The sequence below is a fragment of the Myotis daubentonii genome, chromosome 14 (assembly GCF_963259705.1).
Source record: "Myotis daubentonii chromosome 14, mMyoDau2.1, whole genome shotgun sequence".
In the NCBI taxonomy this organism is placed as follows: domain Eukaryota; kingdom Metazoa; phylum Chordata; class Mammalia; order Chiroptera; family Vespertilionidae; genus Myotis; species Myotis daubentonii.
This window is the reverse complement of record NC_081853.1, coordinates 19148576-19163736: the sequence shown is the minus strand read 5'-3', so window position 1 is coordinate 19163736 and position 15161 is coordinate 19148576. Positions and strand designations below refer to the sequence as shown.

The 15161-nt window shown below is 55.3% G+C and overlaps 1 protein-coding gene across 1 annotated transcript; it reads left to right on the top strand.

Annotated features, from left to right (window-relative positions):
- Window positions 1-1230: 1230 nt before the first annotated feature.
- On the top strand, window positions 1231-15078 carry ITIH1 (inter-alpha-trypsin inhibitor heavy chain 1). Its single transcript, XM_059663305.1, has 22 exons — window positions 1231-1374; window positions 1600-1620; window positions 1942-2108; window positions 2552-2656; window positions 3036-3198; window positions 3741-3854; window positions 5173-5298; window positions 5383-5499; window positions 6404-6572; window positions 6658-6783; window positions 7724-7905; window positions 8190-8375; window positions 9390-9529; window positions 10082-10236; window positions 10320-10334; window positions 10721-10741; window positions 11173-11244; window positions 11350-11463; window positions 12511-12712; window positions 13573-13745; window positions 14576-14687; window positions 14841-15078. Exons 1-22 carry the CDS (start codon window positions 1276-1278, stop codon window positions 14968-14970), a joined length of 2709 nt encoding a protein of 902 aa, XP_059519288.1. The 5' UTR covers window positions 1231-1275; the 3' UTR covers window positions 14971-15078.
- Window positions 15079-15161: the final 83 nt, after the last annotated feature.

Here is a 15161-nt window from a genome sequence, read left to right as displayed (position 1 = left end):
GGTGATCCATACTAGTGTAGGAAAACCTCAAGGGTACATTTTAATGTTGATCCAGCTCAACTTTTACAGAGGCCAGAAAACAGGCCAAAAGGTCATTATGGCCTGGGGACAATAAACCTTTCCCAGAAGCTGCTCTGTGAGACAAAGTCCAGGACAAGCAAATAGAGATCAAAGAGGCCCCTGGGTCCCCTCACCGTATCGGGGTCACAGCAGCCAGTACATTTCACCCAGGGCCCTGGAGTGGGTTGACCCGGGGCCATGTCTGTCCAGTGTGTGGTGGCTTCTAGGAGACAGCGAGGGTTTGGGCATAAAAATTAAGAAAATGCAGGTAAAAGAAGGGTCTTTGACTCTGCTTCTCCCTTCTTCCTGATAATGCAGAGGGCCTTTCTGCCATTACATGATAGGCTTGGGCTTTGGAGACTGAAAGATCTGGGTTTGGATACCTGCTCTGTCACTTGCTGGTCCCTTGCATCAGAGCTCGGTGCTGAGCCCCAATGCAACACGGAAGTCTCTCACAGGCTCAGAGGTACACCAGGAGGCTAAATTAGACAATAAAGGAATTGGAGCAATGCATGACCCATAACCAGCCCTCCATTAGGAAAAGGGGCACTCATTGTCTGCCCAGGTGGGACAATGCTGGGCTACTTCTGTTCTTCTTTCCAACTCTGGGCGAGAAGGTCCAGAGAGATGAGGCAACTGTCCTAAAGGATGGGTCACCCATTACCCATCCCTAAGACGCCTAGGCCGCCTCTGGGAGAGCTGCTAGGGTAAACTCCTGACCAGACTCAGAGCGTGCCTCCGGGTAGAACTGGCGTGAGAAACGGGCATGGGCAGACTCTTTGCAAGCCACAGGCCTCCCTGGCCAAAGTGGGACTTACTGAAAAGTTTGTTGATACTTAAAGAATTTTGAAAGTAACACTTAACGAAGTTTAGAAATCCACTTTTAGCTGTGGCTTCCTGACATATGTCATCGTGTCTCCAGGGTTGCCCTGTGCCAGACCCAGAGTTAGAGAAGCAGCTGGAGTCTCCCCAGTTCACCTTGTCTGGGTGCAGTTCTATACAGAGGGGCACGCTCTGAGTCTGGCCAGTTTACGCAGCTTAGAACCCCCGCAGGGAAAAAGCTTTCACTGTGAGTTTTTAACCACCCCCCGCCCCAACTGTAATATTTGTCTTCATCCTGTCTAATGTTTAATCCATGTTTATCTAGCACTTTATTGACTGATGGTCTGAGTGAAGCAACAAGGCAGCGGGAGCCTTGCGAACAGGGTTGGCGCCATGGGGCTGCGGGTGCTGCTGTGTGTGTCCCTGGTGTCCCTCCTCACCCTGCAGGCCCTGCCCGCTCAGGCTTCACCCCAAAGGCCCAAAAGCAGCGAGGTATGTGGGTAAATCCTCGGGGCAGAAACAGGCAGCTGGGTCTGGCTGGGGCCTGGGGGGGGGACACAAGACCCTCACCCCAGGGACTGGGGCTTCCCCTCCCACCTTGACCACCTCTGACTGGAGAGTGAGGCCAAGGAGCAGAGGGTTCAGGCTGTGTCCCACGCCCCTACCTTTAACAAGCCTGAGCATTCACGCTCACACTGACCCTGGTTTGTTTTACAGAAGCGACAGGCTGTGGACACAGTGAGTGAGTCTCCGCAAAGGAGTCTGTGGTGGGGCCACTATTACAGCCGCGATTTCCCCGACCCCGGGGGGGGGCCCCTCTGTTAGTGCTCTGGGTCGAGGGACTCCTGTCTCCTGGAAATGGGGACTCCCTACCCCACCTCATCCCCAGCTGCTCGCTCTGAGGCAGAGAGAACAGATGGGTCTCCCTGGGAGGTCTGGTTTGTTCTTCAGGCACCTTGTGTCAATCAGAACTGGGTGCTGACCCCAATACAACACAAGGTCTCTCATTGGCTCAGAGGCCCCCATCCCAGGCCACAGTGCCCTCACGTCTCACTTTAGACTGTCGACGGCGTGGTCATCCAGAGTTTGAAAGTCCACTGCAAAGTCACCTCTCGCTTCGCCCACTATGTCATCACCAGCCAAGTGGTCAACAGCGCCGACCAACCAAAGGAAGTGGCCTTCAATGTGGAGATCCCCAAGACGGCTTTCATCAGTGACTTTGCCATGTGCGTGCCCTGCCCGACTCCCCCACCCAGAACTGTCCATTCACTGGGCCCAGCCCAAGACCATGGCTCAAAGTGGCCAGACAGTGTACTATTTCCTCATTTCCCAAAGGGCCACAGGCCAGTTCCAGCTCAGAAGGGAGAACAGTCCTTTAGTAGGTCTGTTCTGGGCTCCCATGGTGGACAGCAAACTGGGGCCTCTGACCGTGTTCCAGCCTAGGGCCCGAAGAGCAAAAGCTGCTTTCTGGGCTCTGGCTGTCGCTGCCCACCTCACTGCCAAGGGGCCTCCAAGCCACTCCTCGGGCAGAGGGAGGCCAGCAGGAGACGCACCCCCTCCCCCCATGAGTGCTCACCTGGACAGGGCTTCCTGGGGTCTGGGCTGAAAGTACCTCCAATATGTGTGTCAGGGAAGGGCCCCTCCCCTGAGGGCTTCCTCCTCCCGGCAGCACAGCAAACGGGAAAGCATTCATCGGGGACATAAAGGAAAAAGCAATTGCGTGGAAGCAGTACCGGAAAGCGGCCGTCTCGGGAGAGAATGCCGGCCTTGTCAGGTGAGTTCTGAGCCCTGCTGGCCCAGTGTTTGAGGCGGCCTTCCCCTCGGATAGACCTGAGGGCTGCAAGGTGGCCTTGGGTGCAGAGCAGCCCCAGGCTGATGGGAGGTGAGCACCCTGCCCAAACCCAAATGCCAGCACAGGTGCACTGGGCAAGGCTGGTGCTGACCTGCCCGGCCCCTAGACCAGCCTGCAGGAGAAGTGGGCCCTGTCCTTGGGCTCTGACTCTGGCCAGCCAGCTAAGACAAGGGTGAGGGCCAAGGATCCCCGGAGCAGCACTAGAATAAGAGAACGTGATTCTGAGGCCCGTGCTTCAGGTGACGAGAACCACATGTCACTTACCATTTGTCTGTGTGGTTGCCTCTGGTGGCACGTCCAGGGCCTCGGGAAGAACTATGGAGCAGTTCACCATCCACCTCACCATCGGTCCCCGCAGCAAGTCCATGTTCCGGTTGACGTACGAGGACGTGCTGAAGCGAAATCTCATGCAGTACGACATTGACATCAAAGTCAAGCCCAAGCAGCTGGTGCATCATTTTGAGGTAGATTGCAGGGGACCGCAGGCCCAGGGGGATGGTCTCGGGAGCAGGGCTCCTGCCGCTCCCTCACTGTGGCTCTAGCATTGGCTCGGCACTCATCGTGTGCCATCCCAGACCTGAGCACACAAGGCAGGGGACTAACTCCTCAGGGTGGGCTCTGATGGGCAGGGAGCTCCCTGAACCTTTCAGCCTCCTCCTCTCTGAGCCTCAGCTTTCTCATCGGTTAAATGGGGATTCCTGTTTGTCCCAGGACTTCCACAAGGATCACAGGAGATAATAAACATCCAGGTAGTTTATAAACAGAAAGTCCTGGGCAGCATGAGGGACTGTGGTTGTCTCTGGCACCTCAATGGTGGCTGAGTTGAGGGGTGCAGGTAAGCACACCTTCATTTGGCCAATATTTTTGGAGAGCCTACCAGGCCCTTTGCTGGGGGCGAGGTGGGCGCTGCACACAGTAGGTGGCCAGGCCACATGCTGGCTCTTGGCTGAGCCTGGATGATGGCCCAAATGGGAGCCCTGGTGCAGGAATTGCTTCAATGATGCAGATCGACGTGGACATCTTTGAGCCCCAGGGGATCCTCAAGCTGGATGTCCAGACCTCCTTCCTCCCCAAGGAACTGGCAGCTCAACTCATCAAGAAGTCCTTCTCAGGCAAAAAGGCATGTGGCACGGCTGGGGGTGGTGGCAGGCCCTCTGGGAATTCTCCACCTGGCCCAACCCCTCATGGAGGGTCCAAGCTTGGCCTGGGAACCAGGCAAGGTCTTCAGGCTTCCCTGGGGGTGAGAGAGGCAGGTGTCTTCTGGTTGGTATCCCAGGGGAACTTGGCACTCCTGATTCTCACAACAACTTAGCAAAAGCCTGCATGCTGAGGCTGGGGAAGGCACCCACAGTGGTTGTGTGGTCTGGGGTGAGTTGCTGGCTTTCTTGAGCCTCAGTTTCCTCTTTGCTTGTCTCACACCCGTAGGAAAACATTCAGGGCACATGAGCAAATGTCAGATGCTGTTGAGGTTAGGATTCCAAGCTCCAGTGTTCTTGGAAACATAATTAAGTTCAGACAGGCCTTTGGCCTACTCAGCCACTTGCCGCTTGTCACTCACCACCCACTTGCAGGAACCCCAGAGCCCCCTGCCTGCCCCTCCCCAGTCCTGGAGGAGTATGGCATATGGTGAGTGATACCTAGCTAGTCCCCTCAACTGGAGCCAGGAGCAAACCCTTTAGTCATTATCTAGTAGTGACTCAGACATCATTTAAAATAAATGCTTTTTATAGTTTTTTTTCGGGGGGGGGGTCCTTTTAAACAAAATATGACACCCCAGAGTGTTAGCAAACATGCCTGCTTTTAGCAGGGGACCAAAGGGGTGGGTCTTTATCTTACTATCAATTCTTGTTAAGTTTTTTTTTTTTTAATGAGCATATCTTATTTTTATAACAAAGAAAAAAATAAAAAAGCCTTAAAGAAAATGTGGAAAGTACAGAAATATAGAAGAGAAATGAGTGAAAACCATCCCCCATTTCCCTGAGCACCAAGACCAAGCCAGTCCAGACCTCAGCTCCCACTCTGGGCCCTTCCTTCTAGCTTCTGCTCCTTGCCGTCCAGGTGCTTCTGTTTCCCAGCACAGTGCTGCAGCCTCGTTTTTCTACAACTCCACAGTTTGAATGGACTGATGTTCTCAGGCTCTCATACTGCTGTCATTTTGTTTTTATTTGTACCCTAAATGCTTATTAAAGAAAATGCCAATGATTCAGAAGCATCTAAGCAAAGGAACAGGCTTTCTTTCTTCCTAGCTACAAGTGCTACTCTCAGCAGCTGGGTGAGGGCCCCACCTGATGCATTTCTATGCCCATGCACCCCCGCCCCCCCCCAACACACACACACACACACACACACACATACACACACTTTATGTTGTTGTCTTTGCAAACATCCTATTTGCAACTGCACAAACCAGTAATGCCTAACACCCTTGATGGTTCCAGGGTCAAGTGCTTTTCCGCCCCACCGTGGGCCAGCAGCAGTCCTGCCCCACATGTTCCACTACCTTGCTGGATGGGGAGTTCAAGGTGTCCTACGATGTCAATCGAGACAAGATCTGCGACCTCCTGGTGAGCCCAAAGCTTCTGGCCCACGACTCAGAGGGTGGGCAGAGGTGCTTGTGCAGAGGCCTCACTCATTCCTTTGTGTTTCAGGTCGCCAATAACCACTTTGCCCACTTCTTTGCCCCCCAAAACTTGACGAGCCTGAACAAGAACCTGGTTTTTGTGATTGACATCAGCAACTCCATGGAAGGCCAGAAAGTGAAGCAGGTAAATGGTGCCTTTACAACTCACCCAATAGGAGCTTCTTCCGTCTTATCACCACATCACACTCGTTTTGCTGCCAGAGTCTGGGTGTGGGATTTCTGCTCAGAGGCAGGGTGACTTAAAGGGAAATCCAGTCGTTAGGGGTTCTGGAATCACTTGCTCCCTCCCAGTGCAACTCTGGGCAAGTGCATTCACTTCTCAGTGGCAAAATGGCAATGATAACAGTGTCCACAGGGTCATGGGTTATTGATGATGGAGTGCTTGGAAGATGAAACCTGGGGATGAATATGGGGGTTCCTGGGGAGGCATCTTGCAACAGGTGGCTCACAGTGCTCTTAGGTGCCATGTCCATGGTTCAGCGGAACCACAGCTGGACAAGCAGAGTTGTTTTGTGGGTGGTTGTTGTTTTGTTTTTGTTTTTTGTATTGATTTTTAGACAGAGAAGGAGGAAGGGAGAGAGAAAGTAAGAGTCAGACAGACAGAGACAGGGACAGACAGAGAGAAACATGGATTTGTTGTTCCACTTATTTATGCATTCATTGGTTGCTTCTTCTACGTGCCCTGACCAGAGATCGAACCCGCAACCTTGGCATATTGAGACGATATTCTAACCAGGGCAGGACAAGCAGTTTTAGCAACTCAGCCCCCTGGGGTCCTCTTTCTGAATCCCACGCCCCTCGAACTCCAATTATTTCTTCTCCCCACACTGGGTACCTTCGCCTTCTCCCTCCCCCTCACCAGCCCCAGAGCCCTACAGGATGCTCTTCTCCTGGCACCACCTGGCCATCCCCTCCTACTTGTCCACCATGTACCTCTGCCCTGGGGAAACTCTGAAATGCCAATCTGGGGCTGACAGAAGCCACTATCCTGGGGCTCTGTCCCTCCACTGACTGTCCTGTCCTTGCAGACGAAGGAAGCACTCCTTAAAATCCTGGAGGACGTACGGCCAGGGGACTACTTCGACCTGGTCCTCTTTGGGTCTCAAGTGCAGTCGTGGAAGGGCTCACTGGTGCCAGCATCCGCTGCCAATCTGCAAGCAGCTCAGGACTTCGTGCGGCGCTTCTCCCTGGCCGGGGGTAAGGGCAGGTGTTTCGGGCCACCTTGGTGTTGTGTCTGGGCCCCAGGAATGAGAGCATAGACTGGTCTTTCTCTCCTTTGCAGCCACAAACCTGAATGGAGGTTTGCTCCTGGGAATTGAGATCTTGAACAAAGGTCAGAGAAGCAACCCAGAACTCAGCAACCATGCCCCAATTCTTATCATGTTGACAGATGGCGAGCCCACAGAGGGTAAGCACCTGGAGGGCGGCCTTGGGAGGTACTGCTCTCTTCATTACTGAAGGCATTCAAGCTTCACTTGGAAACCCAAGCACTGGGATATTGTGGCGGGTCAGAGAGGCTCAGGGCAAAGGCAAATGCTGATCTAAAAACAGAGTTCAGACCATAAAGTCTGCAGGAGCTCCAAGGCACATTTCTGTCCTCAGCTGGGAGATTGGGGGAGTTCCTGCATAACACAGCATGGCACAGGGCCCAGGAGGAGGGGCAGGATTCCTAGGGTGAATTTAATGAGCTATATATTCAGCACCAACTGTATGCCAAGCACAGGACAAGGGACCAAGGGAACAGACATGTCTCTGTCCTTGAGGATCCCAGGGTCCTTGGGGGAGGCAGACCCAGGAACAGAAGCTCTGTCGAGAGTCCTGAAAGAACAGGATGCCAGGAGGCTGTGGGACCACAGACGAGGGGCACTTGGCCCAGAAAAGGTCCCAGAAAGAGTCCTGGAGAGGTGACCGCTGAGCTCAGTCTGGAGGGAGTTAAGAAGCAGGAAGGGATCGCTGGCAGAGGGGGCAGCTTAAGCAAAAAGGGAAGAAAAAGAAAAAGATGTGTGCACTGGCAGGGTCTGCCCAGGAGCTGCAGGCAAATGCAAAATAGGTGAAACAAGGGTGGAAAGGTCAGCAGAGCTTCTCAGGCCACAGCAAGGAGCACGGGAGGGTTTAGAATAGAATCCGATCTGCTTGTGATAGATGCGCGCAGATGGGCAAGGAGCTGTTAGCAGTTGTTGCAGTTCCACAGTTAGCCAGCAGAGGCGCTGCCTCAAGATGCTTGTGGGAACTGGAGACCCCTAAGATGGGAGGCTTAGGCCTCAGGGGGTGTGCCTCCAAGTCCCCTGGCGCTCCACGTGCCTGTGAGCTGGTGTCCAGTCACTGCCTGCGTGTGTGTGTGGCTGCAGGAGAGACCGACCGTACCCAAATCCTCAAGAATGTCCGCAGCGCCATTGGGGGCAAGTTCCCGCTCTACAACTTGGGCTTTGGCCACGATGTGGACTTCAGCTTCCTGGAGGTCATGTCCATGGAGAACAATGGACGGGCCCAGAGGATCTATGAGGACCATGACGCCACCCAGCAGCTGCAGGTCTCCTCCTTCCCCCACCTGGCCCCCGTCCCCAATGCACCCCCAATGGCAGCCCATGGGGAGCCCCGCTTTGGTAGTCGTTTGCCTATCAGCTTAGAGGAGCAGATAAAGCTTTGGCATGGATTCAAATTAGCGGTGTGCCTCAAGCCAGTTACATAACCCTTCTGAACCTATGATTTCCTTCTATAAAGTGTGGATCCCAACACCCCACTTGGTGAGTGTGTTTCCCATTGGGTGCCCAGGGTAATCCATCAGTTCTGAAGCTGCACTTCCCATCCCTGCAGGGTTTCTACAACCAGGTAGCCACCCCCTTGCTGGTGGATGTGGAGTTGCAGTACCCCAAGGACACTGTCTCAGAGCTGACCCAGCACAGCCATAAACAGTACTACGAAGGTTCAGAGATCGTGGTGGCTGGGCGCATCGCTGACCAGAAGCTGAGCAGCTTCAAGGCGGATGTGCGGGCCCATGCGGTAAATAGTGGGCCATGGAGGGTGGAGAGGCCCGGCAGTACCCAGAGGCTGCAAACCCACGCTGTTCCCCACTCCTGCATCATGCAGCCCTCCCCTCCCCCCGAGGCCTGAACATTCCTCCATGAAGGTGTCCTGGGGACAGGATGGCATGAGGCCAACACGGCCTTGATTAGTTGTAGTCCCTTGGCTCAAAATGGACCCCCTGTTACTCCTCACACCATTCTCCGCAAGGCACGAGAGAGCAAGAGGCCAGCCTCTTTCTTCTCACTTGAGCAGCATTTCCTGAACACCTACTGTGCACCGGCTTTATGCCAAGTTGCAGAGCCTGTGTTCTTGTGCACGTTGAGCATCAGGATGTGTGAGACCCGGACCCTGCCCTCAGTGTGGTTGAGGGTGCAGGACTCAGGCTTTGAGTGAGGAGAGCTGATCTCGTCCCTGACTCCACCCTGAGCAGCTTGGTGACCTTGAGCAAATGGATCCAGCTCTCTGGTCTCCGTTACTTTCTGTACCATGGGGGTAACACTACCTGGAGAGCTGTGTGGAGTAAGTGGAATAATCTGCATAATACGCTTACACAGCGCCTGGTGCCTGGGACGCCTTTAGGAAGCGTTGCCCCATTGCTGTAGCTGGGGAGAGAAGGCACATCTATGTATGTGGCAGCTTGAACGGTGCAGCCCACCAGCAGCAAGGCAGGTGTTTGGAGGAGCAGGGCATGGTGGAAACAGCCACGTGGTGGAAGCAGCCTTGAAAGACAGTCATTCCATGAGGTCAGGGCCTGGTTCTCCTACCCTGGGATGCCCAGGGCCGAGGGCAACCTGGTTCACAGAGAATGCTCAGTAAGCTTTTGTGGAAAGAATGGATGGAGGGGGATGAGGAGAACAGGCTTAAGAAAGGGGGCTGCTGAGAAGGAAGTTGCTGAGATCAGACTAGAGTGGGGCCCCTTGGAGCCTCAAGCACCAGCCAGTGGTTGTGCTCCTCAGAGCTCACAGCCTGTCTCCCCATCACAACCATCAGGATGGCCGAGAATTCAAGACCACCTGCCTGGTGGATGAGGAAGAGATGAAGAAACTGCTCCGAGAGCGGGGCCACATGCTGGAGAACCACGTCGAACGCCTCTGGGCCTACCTCACCATCCAGGAGCTGCTGGCCAAGCGGTATGACCCCTGCAGCTGCCCAGCAGGCACTGTCCACCCCAGAGTACCCCTCACCCTCAGATTTACTGTCCTGCTATGCTCACTGAGTTAATATCAACCAGTCAGTCAATAGTAGGGGCAGGGCCTACTGGGGCCACAGGACAGCCCACTCTTATTCCCAACCTAGCTACTGTGGGGAAGGCTACCCTTTACCATGACCAGGCAAACCCACTTAATCCTCACAAAGTGTAGGAGAATGTCCTCAGCATCACCATTTCACAGATGAGCAAACTGAGGCTCAAAGAGGTGAGACCACTTGCCCAGAATCTCACAGCTATTCAATTCTCGGAGTATTTCTGAGGCACTTCCCCGAACCCTGCCCAATATCCAAGCTTTCTGCGTGGGAGGTCTTTAAGTCATGAGGTCCATGATGATAGCCACTGACCAAGGACACTGTAGGTGCTCAATTCATGTTTGGTGAATGAGTGAGTGAGCAAATGAGTGAAAGGACTAGGGAGTGCAAGTCCATTGTCGTCCAAGCTGCGAGGTTTGGAGCAGGCGTCTGTCCCACAGGATGAAGTTGGAGGGGGCGGAGAAGGCCAAACTGATGGCCAAGGCCCTGCAGATGTCGCTAGCCTATCAATTTGTGACCCCGCTGACCTCCATGACCATGAGGGGTTTGGTGGATGAGGACGGCCTGGAGCCCGTCATTGACAAGTCAACAGTGGGTATGAGCTCTGCAGTGGGGGAGGCTGTGGGCCTTGGGAGGCTTCTGAGGGCTTTAATTCTCCTCCCTTTCTCTCCCTCCCAGGTTCTCCTCCCTTGGGTGAGTTTTTAAATCACGTTGGTTTTCTCAAGGGGTTTCCAGTGGCTGGGCAAGTGGCAGGTGCTCCAGGGCTCAGGCAGGCAGCTCCCACCCCCATCGCCCTGCCTCCAGCCCTTCATGGTCTCTTCTTCCCCAAGACGCCCTTGCCCACTTCGCCACACACTAGTTGCTGCCTCCTGGCACAGCCTGAACCCCCGCTGGCCTCCTTTGGGGCCTCGTGTGGGCGCATGTCTGTGGAGGGCTGGGACCCCAGGAGGAGGGCCGGCCCAGGCCTGATTGGCCTCTGGGCCCAGGGTGCACTTGGAGAATAAGGTGCACATGCCTTTGGGGGGTGTGTGTGTGGGAGGGGAGGTAGGCAAGGCTAACACTGTCATTGTCTTCCACAGAGATGCTGGGACCGAAAAGGAGTAAGTGGCAGCCATCACGATGACACACATCTCTACCTCTCTCCCCATTACTGTCCCTCAGCTGTGCCTTCAGTCCTGAGCAAAGCCTAGGTGTTTCCTGGTGAGGAAACCCAGCCCAGGGCTTCCTTCCTCTGCTCCAGCTCCCCTCACTGCCTCTCCCTGTGAATCCTCACACAGTGCCCTGACCAGGACCTGGCCTCCCCCGCCCTTTTGCCACCAGCCCCACCAGGTCCCCATGGAAGGAGACAGAACAGGTTGGCCCACTGCCCTGGGCCAAATTTATCTTCCTACCTCCAGGGAGGCATTCCGGGCTCTGTGTCCACTCCTGCTCCGGTGGCCTCAGGGGTGGGAGGGGCCTCAGAAAAGGAGCCAGCAGCTCCAGGGAAGCCCAGCGGCCTTCCTTCTAAATGCCCTTTGCTCTTGCTGGTCAGCGTTCGTGCTGCCGGCCTCGCAGCAGCCTTCTCCGACTCGCTCCAGTGTCCCGGTGGGGCCAATCACAACTGGTGAGTCCTTGGGAGGATCCGAGGGACACCCTGCCTGATTGAACCCTGGCCCCGCCGGCACCATCTGTCCATTGACCAATCTAATGGACTCCATGCTGTTCCCAGTGGACAGTGACCCCCACTTCATCATCCACGTGCCCCAGAAAGAGGACGCACTGTGCTTCAACATCAATGAAGAGCCTGGCGTGGTCCTGAATCTGGTGCAGGACCCCAACACAGGTACGGTGACATCACACCCTCTGCCAGGAAGGGCAGGGCAGGGCCTGGGCTCCTCTGCCCTCGACCTTCAGCCATGGACCGGACGATGGCTGGGGCCTCCACTTCCTACATCCTGTGCATCTGTCTGTCACTTGGCCTCAACTTGCCTTTTTCTAACCCCACCCACCTTCTCGGGCCCTGTACACAGGGCCTGTTTCATGTGTGGGTGACCCCTGCGGGTGCTCAGGACCCCCACATTTAGAAGGGCCCCAGGCTTGGTTTAATAGTTCCCTGTTGCTGTCTTGAAATTCTTAACAATTTTTAAACAAGGAGACCCTCCTTTTCATTTTGTACTGAGACTTGCAAATGATGTAGCCATCCTCCCCTGCCTTCCCCCCGCCCCCCCCCCCCCCCCCCCCCCGCCGCATGCCTGGGAGCCTCAGCACCCATCTCCCCAGCAATACTCAGGTGATGGGAATGACTTCCTCTCCATCTCTCACCCACTTCTGTCCTCCCAGTCCAGTCAGTCCAACTGCACATGTTTGTTGAGCACGTGCTAGGGGCCAGGAGACGCAGTGGGGACCAAGACTAAGTCCCTGCTCTCGTGGAGCATAGAGGAGACAGACAGGTGAACAAAGTCTTAGATGACAATTGTGGAGCATGAGACCTGCTGTGTTAGGACAGTGATGGCGGGGGAGGGGCCTTTTGGCTGCTCAGGTCAGGGGAGGCCTCTGGGCAGAGGCCCCACTAATGTGTCTACAGAACCTACTGTGACCTGCCCCTGCATCAGGGACCGGGGTCAGAGAGAAGGAGCAGGCCATATCCTGCAAGACCTCTTTCAGGGCCCAGACCCGAGGGCTCCATGCTGGATAGGTAGTGTGGTGGGAGGGCAGAGGAGGGAGGCAGTGCTGTGTGTAGCCTTCCCTTGGGAGGTGAGACCCTCAAAGATGGCTTGGCATGGGTGGGGGTGATGGTCTCCCAGATAGGAGGCAGGAGCAAAGGCAGGCTGGTGTGTGTCTAGTGAGAGCCGGCCCCTCCCTGACCTGGATGGGCCCTTACCCCACTCAGGCTTCTCAGTGAATGGGCAGCTCATAGGCGACAAGGCCAGGAGCCCTGGGCAGCATGAGGGCACGTACTTCGGACGGCTGGGGATCGCAAACCCTGTTACGGACTTCCAACTGGAAGTGACTCCTCAGAACATCACACTGAACCCTGGCTCACATGGACCTGTGTTTTCCTGGAGGGACCAGGCCTCGCTGCGGCAGGATGGGTAACCGGGCTGGGCCTGGGCCTGGGCAGGGAGGCAGGGGCAAGGCAGGGGGGTGGGGGTCGGGGAGTGGAGAAGCGGGGGCAGGGGAGTAGGCAAGTCAGAAGCCCCAGAGCCAGCTCTGCTGTGAGAGCCTGCTGGGCCCTTGTCCCCTGAGCCATGTCAGTGAATGACCTTCATGTGGCCTCCGTGTGGGCTGTGCAGATGTGTAGGACCCTCCATTTCCCTTGATCTCTGGACATGTGTTCTGGACCAGCTGCCTGGATGCCTGTGCTCTCTGGCGCCCTAGCCCACCCCATCTCCACCAAACAAAGCTGACCACCTCTTCCCAGGAGCCCTCCTAGTCTCTTCCGCTATTGAACCTTAGAGTTCTCTTTCAGCACCTGCTTGGAATGCCTTACCTCGTGTTTTTCTTTCATTCACACCTTCATTCATTCAATAAACCCCTCTGAGCAAGAGCCCCATGCTGGGCAGCAGACCTATAGGAAGAGGTGATACGTGGGAGTCGAAGAACACAGACTCTGACATTAGACAGGCTGGAGCCCAAGTCCTGGCTCTGCTGCTTATAGCTATGTGACCTTGGGCAAGTTACTTAACCTCGCTGAGCCTCGTAGGATCAGAGTGAGAACTGAATGATGCAGTTTGCTTGGAAGGCTAGGAACAGGTCCTAGCACATTGCAAGGGCCCTATATTTAATAGCAACATGTGAGAAGACGCCTAGAGCAGGCAACACCCAATCATCTGGGAGTGAGAGTAGGGGGTGGATGGGGCCATCATAAGAGCTGGAGCCCAGAGGACAAGGTGGCTAAAGGGAGAAGAGGCAGTGCAGTCACCTGTGTCCCCATGGCCACCTGCCCCTGCAGGGTGATGATGACCATCCACAGGAAGAGGAACCTGGTGGTGTCGGTGGAGGACGGAGGCACCTTTGAGGTGGTCTTGCACCGGGTGTGGAAGGGGAGTGCCATCCACCAGGCCTTCCTGGGCTTCTACGTGCTAGAGAGCCACCGGATGTCGGCGCGGACACACGGGCTGCTGGGTACGACTCACCAGGCGAGCAGAGCTGTGGGGGTGGGGCGTTCAAGCCAGGGGACTGGTCAGGCCTGCAGTTGGGCATCCAGTCATGGTCACCTCCAGTGTGAATGCCAAGGCTCAGAGATCCAAAGAGGGCTTGTCCTGGTGAGGGTCTTGACCCCCAAAAGGCTGTGATCAAACACACGCACAGTGAGACTGAAGAGTAAGGAGGCCTGGGAGCAAAGGGACAGAGGCCCGATCAGCAAAGAGAAAGGTCCAGTGGGCCCAGAGCCCCCTGGCTGGGATGGTCACAGCCACAGTGCTTCTCCTTGTGGCCTTCCTGCAGGAAGTATTCTGTGGGGGCACCTACCCACCAAACCTCTCTTCCAGCCAGATTCCTTTGGAATTGGTCCAAATAGACAGGAGGTGTGACCAGCTGACAATACAGCTGCTTCTCTATAGCAGGTGAACTAAGTGAGTGGCTTTGATGCCAAAACTTATGAGAAACAGTCAAGCTCTTGAAAAAATTCAAGCAACTCTTGCCCTAACCAGTTTGGTCAGTGGATAGAGCATCAGCCTTCGGACTCAAGGGTCCTAGGTTCGATTCCGGTCAGGGGCATGTGCCTTGGTTGTGGGCACATCCCCGGTGAGGGGTGTGGAGGGGGCAGCTGATCGATGTTTCTCTCTCATCGATGTTTCTAACTCTCTATCCCTCTCCCTTCCTCTCTGTAAAAAAATCAATAAATTACTTAAAAAAATTCAAGCAACTCTTAAACCTCCAGTGAGCACCTACTAAGTGCAAGGCATGAACAAACCTCCCTGCCAGTAACTGCTGCCTCCAATGTGCCTTTCCAGGACAATTCTTTCACCCCTTTGATTATAAAGTGTTCGACCTGCACCCAGGCTCCGACCCCACCAAGACAGACGCCACAATGGTGGTGAAGAACCAACGACTTACCGTCACCAGGTGGGTGGGCTGCTCTCCTAGCATCTCTGCCCTTAGCGTTGCCCATCAATGGTCCAAGCCTTCCTCCTGGTGTCACATGGGTGGGGTGGGCTTCCTGGGAGGTGTAGCCCTGCTGGATCCTAAAGGTGACCCCAGCTGCCTTGTCTCCCCCAGGGGCTTGCAAAAAGACTACAGCAAGGACCCCCGGCACGGGGCCCAGGTGACCTGCTGGTTCGTCCACAACAATGGGGCCGGCCTGATTGATGGTGTTCACACTGACTACATCGTCCCCACTATCTTCTGAGCCCCCAGCCAGCACACCTGCCCTGCCCTGGAGGAGGAGAGCATCCTGACCTGTTTCCCAGGCCACCCCTCCCTCTTCAAGGGGGTCCCCTTTGTCAAAACATCCATGACTTCCATTAAAGATAGACTATGCCCCTTCCAGGCTGGCTGCTCTTTGGCAGGCAGAATGGAGGCTGGGAGGTTACCCCCATC